This window comes from Magnolia sinica, chromosome 2 (genome assembly GCF_029962835.1).
Source record: "Magnolia sinica isolate HGM2019 chromosome 2, MsV1, whole genome shotgun sequence".
Lineage (NCBI taxonomy): Eukaryota > Viridiplantae > Streptophyta > Magnoliopsida > Magnoliales > Magnoliaceae > Magnolia > Magnolia sinica.
The window spans coordinates 85,624,989-85,637,522 of NC_080574.1; the positions used below are offsets into that span (position 1 = coordinate 85,624,989).

General features: G+C 43.1%; 1 protein-coding gene and 1 long non-coding RNA gene across 2 annotated transcripts; both read right to left on the reverse strand.

Moving 5' to 3' along the window:
• Positions 1-5,526: 5,526 nt before the first annotated feature.
• On the reverse strand, positions 5,527-12,044 carry LOC131237242 (receptor protein kinase CLAVATA1). Its single transcript, XM_058234932.1, has 2 exons — positions 9,403-12,044; positions 5,527-5,894 (listed from the first exon to the last, which is right to left on the reverse strand). The coding sequence occupies exons 1-2, from the start codon at positions 11,972-11,974 to the stop codon at positions 5,527-5,529; spliced, it is 2,940 nt and encodes a 979-aa protein (XP_058090915.1). The 5' UTR covers positions 11,975-12,044.
• On the reverse strand, positions 6,562-9,391 carry LOC131237243 (uncharacterized). Its single transcript, XR_009167124.1, has 2 exons — positions 8,039-9,391; positions 6,562-7,910 (listed from the first exon to the last, which is right to left on the reverse strand). It is a non-coding gene; the product is annotated as an uncharacterized LOC131237243 (long non-coding RNA).
• Positions 12,045-12,534: the final 490 nt, after the last annotated feature.

A 12,534-nucleotide genomic window follows, 5' to 3' on the forward strand; every position in this document is an offset into this window, starting at 1 on the left:
TAAAAGAAACATCCCATCATGCTACAAGTTTTACCTCTTAGCTCTAGCTAAGAGGTTTATCCAACCATAGACATGATTGAACTAAAGTCTCTTAAGAAAAGCATAAAAACAAGTTAAAGAAGAAGAAGAAGAACTCTCGGACAGCGGCTCCACCCTTTTACTCCACTCCTCAAACCTTCGAAGATGCCTAGGAACATCCTAGGGACTCCTATTTATAGTTGTGCAACTCCGACTTTTGCACCGAGCTGGAAAAATCTGAAAACTGCCTCAAATTTATGCAGTTCGCGCAACATCTGTGTAACCCTCGACTAGTCGAGGACAACCTTCGACTGGTCGAGGGTCACCTTCGACTGGTCAAGGATCGCGTGAAATTAGAAGTTCATGTTTCTGGAGTTCGAGTCAAAGTATCTTCGACTAGTCGAGGAAAAGCTTCGACTAGTCGAGTTAGAGCTTCGACTAGTTGAGAATTACGTAAATTTTATTCAAATCTTCGATTTTCTTCATTCGTCACTTGATTTTCTTGGATCTTTGGCATGTGAATTCTTCATTTTTGGTCTTCTAAGGTCCAACCTTTGGCTTGGTGATTCTTGAGCATTAAATCCATGCTTTTAACATTCTTTTCAATCCAAGCTCTCATATTCACCTTGCAATAAAAACATGTATAAAATAGACCATTAAGTACTATCATGTTCATAAAACTAAGATATAAATGGGGGATAATATGCAATATTTGACCCTCAACAGAGTCCTAGCTAATTACAAGTTGTTTTTATATAAAAACGAAGAAAATCTAAAACTCTAAAAATAAGAAAATATTAAAAAATCGAAATTACTAAAAATAGTAATTTTTCCTTAAATATTATTTTTGAGCTGAAAGTGTACGTTTCTGATGAAACGAATAGATGCTTGGATTGGTTCACCTCAAATGGCCCGTTTCAGTAAAGATTGATAAGTTATGCACCATGTAATGATACTCGAATCAAAAGTTACGGCCAATTTATGTTCACCTTCTTTTAGTCCAACCATGCTAGGAATGTATCTGTGTCACGTTCTACATCAGACCACTCTACTTCGAAAAAACTCTTCCTCAAGTTACTCAAGGGACTTCGCTCATGGTACTAAAATAATTTTTTACGCTAAAGTTTTCAGGTCTTTTCCTTGTACTTTGCATTAGACTCTTGGGCTGACATAATACATGTACTCATGATCTCCTTGACTCAACCAGTATGGATCAGTTCCTTTATTTGTGCTTGCAAAGTCTCGCATCCTTTCTGATAATGTGGACAATTAGGTAGAGCGGAGCATTGATTCCCAATAAAGGTCGGATGCGCTCAAAGAATGAATTTATGCTTTTCACTCCTGGTTTGGTTCCGGAACCAGAGGCTAATAATAGCTAAAAGAGGGAATAGGGGTGGAACGAATGGTTAGGTAGAAGCTTGGGAGTATATAGTCCCCTCAGATAACCTATCGTCTGATGATTGTCACTATTGGATCCCCCTTTCAAGGGGCTTGTTCCTGAGACAAGATTAATGTGGTTTTGTATATCTCTAATGGAAGGAAACTTATTAGGGAGTTCATCGAACACAATCGCCTTAAACTCCTACAACACTGGTTTCAAATCCTCTGGGTTGTTCACAAGTTTCATATAATTTTCATTTTCAACTAATGCATCTACATCTCTCGTCTCCTTAGATTGCTTAACAAAATCATGTTTAGTTAAGAGAGATTGTTCCTCAACTTTAGAAGTCTTGGATTGGTTCTCTACTCCCATAGGGACGAGGATAAAGTTTCTACCATATTTAATAAATATAAATACGTTATCATGGCCTCTATGTGCAATATTAACATTATATTGCCATGGTCGACCAAGTAACATGTGACAAGCTTCCATGTCGACCACATCACAAAGTACTTGATCCTTATAATTTTTACCAATTGAAAATGAGACAGTGCATTGTTCGATTACCTCTGTTTTATTGACCTCCTTGATACATCCAATCGTATATAAAGATAGGTTCCTTTCTATTTTCATTTCCAACTTTTCCACCATTATTTTTTACATAAGATTCTCACCGCTCCTGACATCGATGATCGCATCATAGACTTTTTGGTTTATAGTGCACCTCATTCGAAAGATATTTTGCTGATGTAAATCTATCTTTACCTTTGGTATGTACAACAGCTTCTTCACGATCAAAATGGTGGCCTGCAATTCACCATCATCAGGTGGTGCTCTACGAAAATTGAAGTTTTGTCATACAGGGACCATGGACAGTTGAGCATTGCCTTGGGCTCAGGGCAGAATTAGCGCATCCGTAATACAATGGAGGATTGTCTGCAACCCTTGCAGGGTCAATTGACTCCCCGGTGGAAAGCTTCCATTCTTTCCAAAAGATAATGAATCATTGTATCACCGTCCACAATATTTTAGTCCATACCTACGTTATTTGCCATCAATCCGAGGAGAGTCCTCGCTCTGATACCAAACTAATGCAGGGAAGGACGTGTTGAGGTCGAGCACCGTCTTCCTCAAGGGATAACTGTTCCGAATCCACAGAACTTCTCTGGACTCACAGAGATACCTCGAATCCACGAGGAGAGATAGAAAATAAAAGATAATTTTAATGAAATTCGTAATTTGATTGAAAATTGTCTAATATGTATGTCCTGTTACATTATTAATATAGAAAAAAAAAAAAAACCCAAAATTCGTAATTACAAAAAATAGCAAAATTCTAACTCTAATAAAAATCTTAATTTTAATAAAAATTTTCTAAAGCCCAATTTCTAAAAATAAAAATTACAAATAAACTTTTACTAAAAGAGTCTTAACATGATTACAAGTTATTTCTAAAAAAGAACAAAATGTAAAACTCTAAAAATAAGAAAATATTGAAAAAATCAGAATTACTAAAAATGGTAATTTTTTTCTTAAATTTCATTTTTGAGCTGAAAGCGCATGTTTTATGACAAAACGGATAGACGCGACCAACTTTGTGTGTCGGCTCACCTTGGATGGCTTGTTTCAGTAAAGATTGATAGGTTACGCGTCATGTAACGGTACTCGGATCAAAAGTTACAGCTAATTTACGGTTCAACTTCTTTTGGTCCAACCATGCTAGGAATGTATCTGTGCCACGTTCTACATCGCAGACTCATGTAGGTTCTTATGTAGGACCGTATAGCCCAACACAGGTGAGTACGTATGTAAGTCCTTATGTAGGACACCGACATAGGTGTGTACGTGGGTAAGTCTTTGTATAGGCCATTAATATAGGTGTGTACATGGTAAGTCCTTACGTAGGCCACCGACATAGGTGAGTACGTGGGCAAATCATTGTATAGGCATCCGATGGGAGTGTTCGCTTGTATAGGTTAGAGGTAAACCCGATTTAAATTCTTCGATAGTGTATACCGATACAATCAAAGAGTGTGCGTCCGCCGAGAGTAAAGTAGGGAAACCGAACGACTATTCATCTTGTGTTTGTGATTGTCAATTACACACATTTTTATTCATGCTTATGCATTTGATTAAGAAATCATATGAATGCATGAATTAAATTTTATGTCAAGCACTTGTAACGCACACATAAGCTTATTATCAATTATAGATTAGTTGCATAAATGGCATAACTTGTATAATCTATGTAACTGGACCTTCTATTAGCTTGAAAGCTTTAGAGTTATTTGTCTTACTTAGTCTAATTAACATATTAATTTAGGCAATTATGTTTTAACTAGTAAAATTTTAATTAATCATGATCACTCCCCTCTAGGACATAGCTAATAATTTCATGGCTCCGCCAATATTTTATATGTTGTGATAGACTATTCCACGCAATTTCAGGTGATACCAACTTAACTTTTGACACGTAAGCACACCAACAAAGTTAAGGGAATACTCCTTTAAAAAAAAAGACTATTGGACAGAAAATTAATTAAAAACCGAAAAGAGCATTTGCTTAATAGAAAGGCGCCATAATGCACACGTGTTTTTCCACCCATATATTTAACCAGCACAGGACATCTAAACCATTATAAAGTTAGGATCACCATGAAGGTCAACTAAAAATCAATGCAGATTAGGCTTATATGAGTTGAAAATGCACACTAAGTCAGACCATGGCAGTCACTTCTTTGAGTAGGTCTCACTTGATGATTGGCGTGGCATGAATTTTTACACTCATTTTGAAGATGAGGCCCACTGTTTGGATTGCTCCGATGTCTACAAAAACCACAAGTAGAAGCAAAAAATTTTTAAATAATAGACAAAGTATCTGGTGACTGGAGATTTATCATGCATATATGTTTTTCCACTGACATGTAATCTGTGTACATTTAAGCCGTTCAAGAAGATCTTGTTCCTGAAAACTCAAAAGACAATCGACTCAGGGCAAACAAGACAACGACAAGGCTCAAGTGTACCACAGTGGGGATTATACTAATACCGTCGAAAACTTCTTCGACCTTCCTGGGTGCCACGGTTGAAAAGTTAGAGCCTTGCCCTTTCGGTCCGCAGGATTAAATTCTATAAAATTGCATGCATTAGATGGAATTAACACCATTATTGCAGTGCTTGGCATGCCTTGAAATATCATGATATTTTGACCATTGCTTCGGATCAGATTCTTCTTTTGAAAAAAATTCTGTATTAAGCAAAACTCATGTGTAGTGGACCATGAATTGTAATCAATGGACCATATTCATAACTAACGTCAGTCACTTGCACACATATAACTTGAATGCCACGTGCAAAAGGCACATTTAGATGGACTACATGGATAAAACGCGTGCTGCCCACCAAGAACCGGGCAAGGGTCCGAATGCAATGCCATCCATCCCACTTATTCCCAATCTTTTCCGTCTCCAGACCAAATGCTAGATAGATTTTACATAGGACTAGTCGCAATTCCATCTTACCAAATCCCTCTTAAGCCCATGTACTAAAGAGGTGCCTGTCCGGAACAGGAAAGTACCCTATCCGCCTCGATCAACTCATTTGGCGGGGCAAATATGCATGTCGAGTAAGACCGTCAGTCGTTACTACTTTTCATAACGTGACCCACCTGATGAGTGGAAGGCCAAACTTTCTACAAGAACCTCTGGCCACTGATGGTGCCATCTCTCTCTCTGGTTCTCCTTTCCCCTCTCATTACTCTTCTTCATCTGCAACTGGTCAGATCCCAACACCAAATGTCAACTCAAAATGTGACGTTAACAGGTTCAGTACGTACAGAAGTCTATTTAAATTTGGTCTGACCTGTGAATCTCAACCGAACACGTGTCACCCATAGCTCACAAGTAGCAAAACCTTCTGCTACCGTGCCAAATGTAGCCAGCAAAAGGTAGATGATAGAAGTCACGTGCATGAGGTAATAAAAATGTAGAAAAAAGATAAAGAAAAACATGTAATTACTAACACATTCACACCAAAAGCGGAGTGGTTTTACCCTCGATGCGCCCTCCCATTTTGTGAGATTTTATTACATACATAGACTATTAGTAGGAACATGAAATTAATAAAAATCAAAGGGAGAGGAGAGCAGGTGGAGGTGATGGAGGGTTAGCCAGCATGTGAACCACCTCCCTCATGGTGGGTCTGGAAGCACTCTTCTCTTCCACGCATAGCATGGCTACCTTGAACAGGTTGGTCACCCCACAGAGTGGGTAACCTGTAAGCCTTGGGTCCACCACTGCTAGCACTGCCGCTGATGCTGCATCCTTGTTCGATCCATCTGATATTTCGGATGTCGTCTTTTGGACCCACCTCACTATGTCCACTCCATCCCCGAACTCACCCCCCACTGGCTTTCGCCCTGTTATCAATTCCAGCAGAACCACTCCAAAGCTGTACACGTCGCTTTTCTCGTCCACCCGTAGAGTGTATGCATACTCTGCGGGTTAAGGCAAGATTAAAACTCCAGAAAATAAAAAATAAAAATAAAATTAATATTGAGAGAGAGAGAGAGAGAGAGAGAGAGAGAGAGAGAGGTGGCCGTTGTTGATCCGGCCAAAACCAAGCCTAAAAAACTTTCGAAAGCAGCAAGCTGTGGGGCCACTGTGATTCATGTATTTTATCAGATAATTTCAGGGGCTTGAATAAAAAAAAATGAAGTACATCCAAAAGCTAAAATGAAGTATATCTAGAAGATTATGTGAACCGTACCACACTGTAGAAAACAGCACTGAAAGATCATTGAGGCTACATAAGTTTTATATCAAGCTAATATTTTTGATTTCCCTTCATCCATGTCCGTGAAATCTTATGAACAGGTTGGATGACAAATAAACATCACCATAGGCCTTAGGAAGGTTTCAATGGTGGAAATCAATACTCCTGTTTCCTGTGGTATGGTCCAATTGAGCTTTGGATATGCTTAAAATTTGAACTCAACCCCTACAATGATCTGAAAAAAATGAACGGACGGAGTTAATAAAGTACATGCATTAACGTGGGCCCAACACAGTTTACTCAGTAAGGTAAGAACGTACTCAGAACGCAATCCGATTTCAACACTTTCAAACTCCTGACACAAGCCAATCCAACAAACTAGACGTGTGGGGCCCAACTTGAGGTGATCCAACTCATTGACATGGTTGGCCACGTCCACGACAGACTGCTTATAAATTTCGCGGATGAGTGAATGGAGGGTGGATGGGTTGGCAGTGTCCGGTAGGCCTGACCACGAAGGACAAGAGCTTGACTCGCAGAAAAGTGGACCCACCACAATTAATAGGTCAAAACTTTTGTCTTCTTAATGACAGGTCCATGACAAATACAGTCCGCAAAGGGACAAATGCTATCAGCGAAATTATAGATTCAGAGGGGAGCGGACTGCCTCTGCCTCTGGCCGTAGGAAGTCTTGGCCCTGAGAAATCCACTTTGACCATCAGTTTGATTATAAAGATAAGGCAGACCTAAAAGTCATGCAAGCCACAAAAAACAATACGGAGGGAACCAAAACGTCCACGGTTGAAAACTTCCCCGAGCCAACCATGATATTTACACGCCTCCCAAACCGTTCATTGGGTTATTACCATACAGATAAACTGAACGCAAAGATATCATACTGATACAAAACCGACATGGCCCCCACAAGGTCTCCAATGGTTGGTGTGAAAAGATATCATCAGGTACAAAACTTATGTGGCCCCATTTTCCAATGGTGGGCGTTTAATCCCGCATTTTTTTTCACTTTTTCGTCGTCTGGCCTACATGAGTTTGGGATCTACCTGAGTTCTAGACTCGTGTCCTGTTTTGGACTGTTGCGAAACTGACGGAGTGAATTTGCCATGGGTACCCTCTAAAAAAAAATTGTTTTGGCCATCTGTGGACCCCACCTCCAGCGCGAACATGGTACAGAAGTGAAAGATCGCAACCGTCCGTCGGGTGTTAGAAGCTATTAACTTCAATTTCCTTACCAAAAACTAACCTTGACAGGTTACCCGGACTCGGATTTGGAAGTAATCCCTCCAAGACGGAGGGTGCAAGAATAGCTGTGAACCCCTCATGATGCATGTATTTTATCTTCCACCGTCCATCCATTTTGCCATTTCATTTCAGGGCATGAGCCTAAAAATGAGGCAGACCCAAAACTTAGGTGGAACATACTTACTGAAAAAATGTAATCAACCACCGTTAAAAACTTATGGTGGGCCACAAAAGTTGTAAGATGATGTCAGTGCTTTCCCTTCATCCACATCTCTGTGACCTAATAAACGGGTTGAATGTCAAATAAACATTATAGTGGGACTAGAAATGTTTTCAATGATGGGTGTCCACCTGATTTTTGGAGCTGCCTCATTTTTGGGCTCATGTGCTGAAAAATGAGACGGCAAAATGCGCATGGATAAAAACACATTAATCACAATGGTCCCGCAGAGCACCAACGTCGCTTATAGAGGGGTCACTGCGAATCCGAATCCAGGTTACCCATGCATCGCTAGTCAGATAGATCTTTCGGACGGGCCGCACCTATTAATAGCCCATTATTATCCAAAAGACTAATGGGCAACACCAATGGAAACAATGTAAAACTGATAGAATTAAGGGGCTAATTTTCTTATTCTCTTCATCCTCAGGTGTCATGTCTGACTACCGGGTTCGATGAAAGATGCCATCATGGTGGCGCCCCAACACAAACCCCTGGTTGGCATCCATCCCCATTGTTCACGTGAGTGGTGGATCTCGCTGAGTTTTTTATTCCTCCCATTTCCTAGAATCGACGATAAAAAGGTGATGTACGGAGTCGATTTTACGGAAGCGGATTGGCTGGTGTACCACACACCACCGACTTGGTGGGTATGTTGACGTCACCAAGTTCTGTGGGTACCATATTAAGGTAGGAGTAATATCCTAACCATCCGTCCACTTGGCGAGCTCGTGGTAAGGTTTGATACTAAAAATAAGACAGATCCAACGATCAAGTGGACCACACTCCAAAAAGAAGTGGAGGATTGAACGTTTACCCTTATGGGAGTCAATATGATATTCTTTTTTCCTCTTCATCCAAGTATCTGTGACCTTACGAACAGCTGGAAAATAAACTTCTTAACATCATTGTCCCTACTGCGGTGTGGTCTACGTGAGTATTAGATATGATTCATTTTAGGTATCAAGATTTAAAATGATTGCCAAATGGATGAGCGGTGTGAATATAATAATTACATAATTCTGGGGCACATATATTTGATCTCCTTTGAACGGAAACGGATTGGCTACTCCCCCTGCCATCAGCCCCGTGGCTGGTGGTTGGTGCTCTGTGGGCACCACCATGATGTATGTGTTTCATCCATGCCGTTCATCCAATTTCACAGATCATTTTATGATATGATACAAAAAAAAAATGAGTTATATCCCAATCTCAGGTGGACCACATTACAAGAAACAGTGTTCAATGAAAGTCGACCATTAAAAGCTTTTTGGGGGCCATAAAAGTTTTGGATCAAGCTGATCTTTGTTTTTTCCCTTCATCTGAGTCTGTATGACCTAATCAACAGATTGAATGTCAAATAAACAGTACACTGGGCCTTAGGAGGATTTAAATAGTGGATATTCAATTACTACTGTTTTCCTGTGGTGTGGTCCACCTGAGATTTATATCCCTATCATTTTTGAGACAAAGCACTAGAATGATCTTTAAAAATGGATGAAAGACCTACGTCATGATGGGGCCCACAGAGCACCCACCACCAGCCACGGGGCTGGTGGCAGGGAAGTAGCCAATCCGTTACCCTTTTGAACCGTTCGTACAACTCGGAGCTCGAGGAGAGTCAGCGCTCGTTTTCGCATGACACGTAACGACACTAGCTAGGTTAGTGGTGTGTGGGACACCAGTGGGTCCCACAGCTGCCTATTCCAAAAAAGTAAACAAAAAGGACGGACAAGGAAGAAGAAGGAACCTGGTGCTATGTAGCCGTAGGATCCGGCGATGGAAGACATGCACTCGGACGCACCCGCATCCTGCAAGAACTTGGCGAGTCCGAAATCCGCCACATGCGCTTCAAAATCCGAATCCAGCAGTATATTGTTCGACTTAACGTCTCGGTGTATTATCAGCGGCGAGCAGTCGTGGTGCAGATAACACAGCCCTAAGGCCGCTTCAAGCGCGATCCTATACCGCGTTTCCCACTGCAAATGCGCGCCTTTGCTCCCGTGCAACAGCTCCCCTAAGCTCCCGTTCGGCATATACTCATACAAGAGCAGATTCGTGTCCTTGTTCGACACGAATCCCAGCAATCTCACGATGTTCCGGTGCCTGATCTTCCCTAGAGTCTGTATCTCGGCTGAGAACCCTCGATCATCCCTTCCGCTCCGGCCCACCAGCTTCTTTATCGCCACATACACCTCCCCCGCCATCGAACCCCTGTACACCGTCCCCGCCCCGCCTTTGCCGATGATGTTGTCGTCTTTCAAGCATTCGACTACATCTTCAGCAGTGAATTGCAGCCGCTGGAATGCAGTCAGCTTCCAAGCCTTTGACTTGCGGAGCTCCTTCCATGAACTCCTCATCTTCACGATCGCCGCTGTCGTTGCCGCTATAAGAGCCAACACGAGCATTCCTATCACGAGGAATATCTTAGACGAATTGAGCGGCGGGGACAACTTCTTGGAGTCCTTGGATGGTGAGGTGCACAGCGAGAAGTGGGGCCGGCCGCAGAGACTGGGATTTCCGACGAATGAACTGTCATTGAATACTAGAAACTGACCGCCAACCGGGATGACGCCGGAAAGATGGTTGTAAGAAAAGTCAAGAGACGTTAAGCTCCGCATCCGCTGCATTTCAGCTGGAATCCTGCCTGTCAATCCGTTTCGGGATAGGTTCAAGGTGTTGAGGATTACTAGATTCATAATTTCCTCCGGAATTTCTCCGCTGAGATTGTTTCGACTAAAATCAATGGCTGTCAGCGACGTGCATCGAGCGAGTTCAGATGGAATTCGCCCAGTTAGCTCGTTTCCGCTCAGATTCAGCTTCTCCAGATTCTTGAAATCTCCCATTTCTGGCGGGATTTCGCCGGAGAAGTGGTTGAGTTCCAGTGATAGCGTCTGGAGCCCACGGAGATTACGGATCGACGATGGGATTCTTCCAGTCATTCTATTGTTCGACAACGTCAGCATGCCAAGCATCTCGCCGGACATCTCCGCTGGAAGCTCCCCAGAGAAGTAGTTGTCGCCAAGCTCGACCATGTCAGCCTGAGGGAGGTTGAAGAAGCCGGCGGGGATGGTTCCGTTGAAGAAGTTCTTGGCGAGCCTGACTCGGGTGAGCGATTTGCAGCGGCCGAGTTCTTCTGGAATCTGCCCGAAGAAAGAGTTATCCATCAACATCAGCTTCTTCAACACTCCACCGAAACACAGGTCGCGAGGAATCGTACCGGTGAGCCGGTTCGACGCGACGTCGAGCTGGGTCAGCTTCCCGTTCCGGCCGAGTCGCTCCGGTAGCTCTAACGTGAAGTTGTTCTCCCAGATCTGCAGAACCTCGAGATTGGGAAGCTCGGCGATCCACGGTGGCACGCGACCGTAGAGATGGTTGCGGAAAAGGTTTAAGAGCTTGAGCTGCTGGAGCTCGGCGAAGCTCTCAGGGATCTCCCCCGTCAGCTCATTGATGGAAAGGTCGAGAGATTTCAGGCTCACCAGCCCGGACAGCTCCTCTGGGATCTGACCCACCAGCCGGTTTATCTGCAGAAAAAGCGTATGGAGCTTCTTCAAGTTAGCTAGGCTAGGCGGGATGGGGCCGGAGAGATTGCAGCTGCTCATATCTAACAAATGCAATGAAGTGAGCGTTCCAAACTCGGGTGGGATGCCCCCTTCGTAGGAGTTGAAGTAGCCGATGTAGAGCTCACGGAGATTGGAGAGGCGGCTGAGGGTGGGCGGAACCCGTCCGGAGAGAGCGTTTCCGTTGAGGCCGAGATATTCGAGCGTCTGTAGGTCTGAGTAAGAAGCGGGGATCTGACCGTAGAAGAAGTTTCCGCCCAAGTGGAGGTGACGGACTTTCTTGAGGTGAACTATACCAACAACGGGTAGGGGGCCGGAGAAGTTGTTGTTGTAGGCGTCCAAGATCTCAAGGGCTTGAGGGAGGTTGGAAGGGAAAATGCCAGAGAAGTTGTTGTTGGAGATGTTGAAGACTCTGAGGGAAGTAAGGTTGGAGAGGTCAGATGGCAAGGAGCCTGTGAGATTGTCACAGGAGAGGGTGAGGTTGATTAGGTTGGGAAGGAGGGAGATTTCTGTGGGGAAGTTGACGAAGAGTGGGATAAACGATATGTTTAGGGCTATCACGTGAGAATCGGAGTCGCACGTGACGCCGGTGAAGGAGCATGGGGAGGGTAAGGTGGGATTCCAGTCGGAGAGGGCTGATTTGTTTGTGGGGCCCAGCAGAGATGATTTGAGCTTGATTAGTACGTCGAGTTCGGACAATGAAGAAGCGGAGGGAAAATTGAGGAGGGAGAAGAAGAAGATGGAAATGAGGAGGGCTTTCATGTTGGCTCTCTCGCTCTCTTTTTGGGGTTTGTTTTTGGAGCGAGAAGGGTGTGGGGTGGGGAATAAAAAGGAGATGGTTTGGGCGCGGGTGGTGGTATGAGTGATCGGGGTAAATGCCTGCTCTCCGTGGTCGCCTCACACGTGTAGATTAAACGTACGTGTGGGAAACGGGAGATACTTGTCCAGCTATTTACGGTTGCGATTAACTTACGGACGCTGCCGTACTTTGGGCCTACTATGATCCATGTATTTTATCCATCCTGTCCATCCATTTTTTTTTATTTTTTTTTCGGGATGTTTTTATAATATGTAATAAAAAATAATGCATAACTAAATCTCAACTAGAGTACGGCAAAGGTAGGTAAAAACTTTTTAAGGCCTGAGAGTTTTTTTTTTATGAAGCTGATATTTGTGTTTTACAATCATTTAGGCCTTTGCCACCTATTTAAGGGATCGGATGGGGGGTAAACATCATTGTAGGTCCGGTATAAAATTTTAAGAGTAGACCTTCAATGACCATTAACTTTAATAGGACCTGGTTCACAAGAGATTTTGCTCAT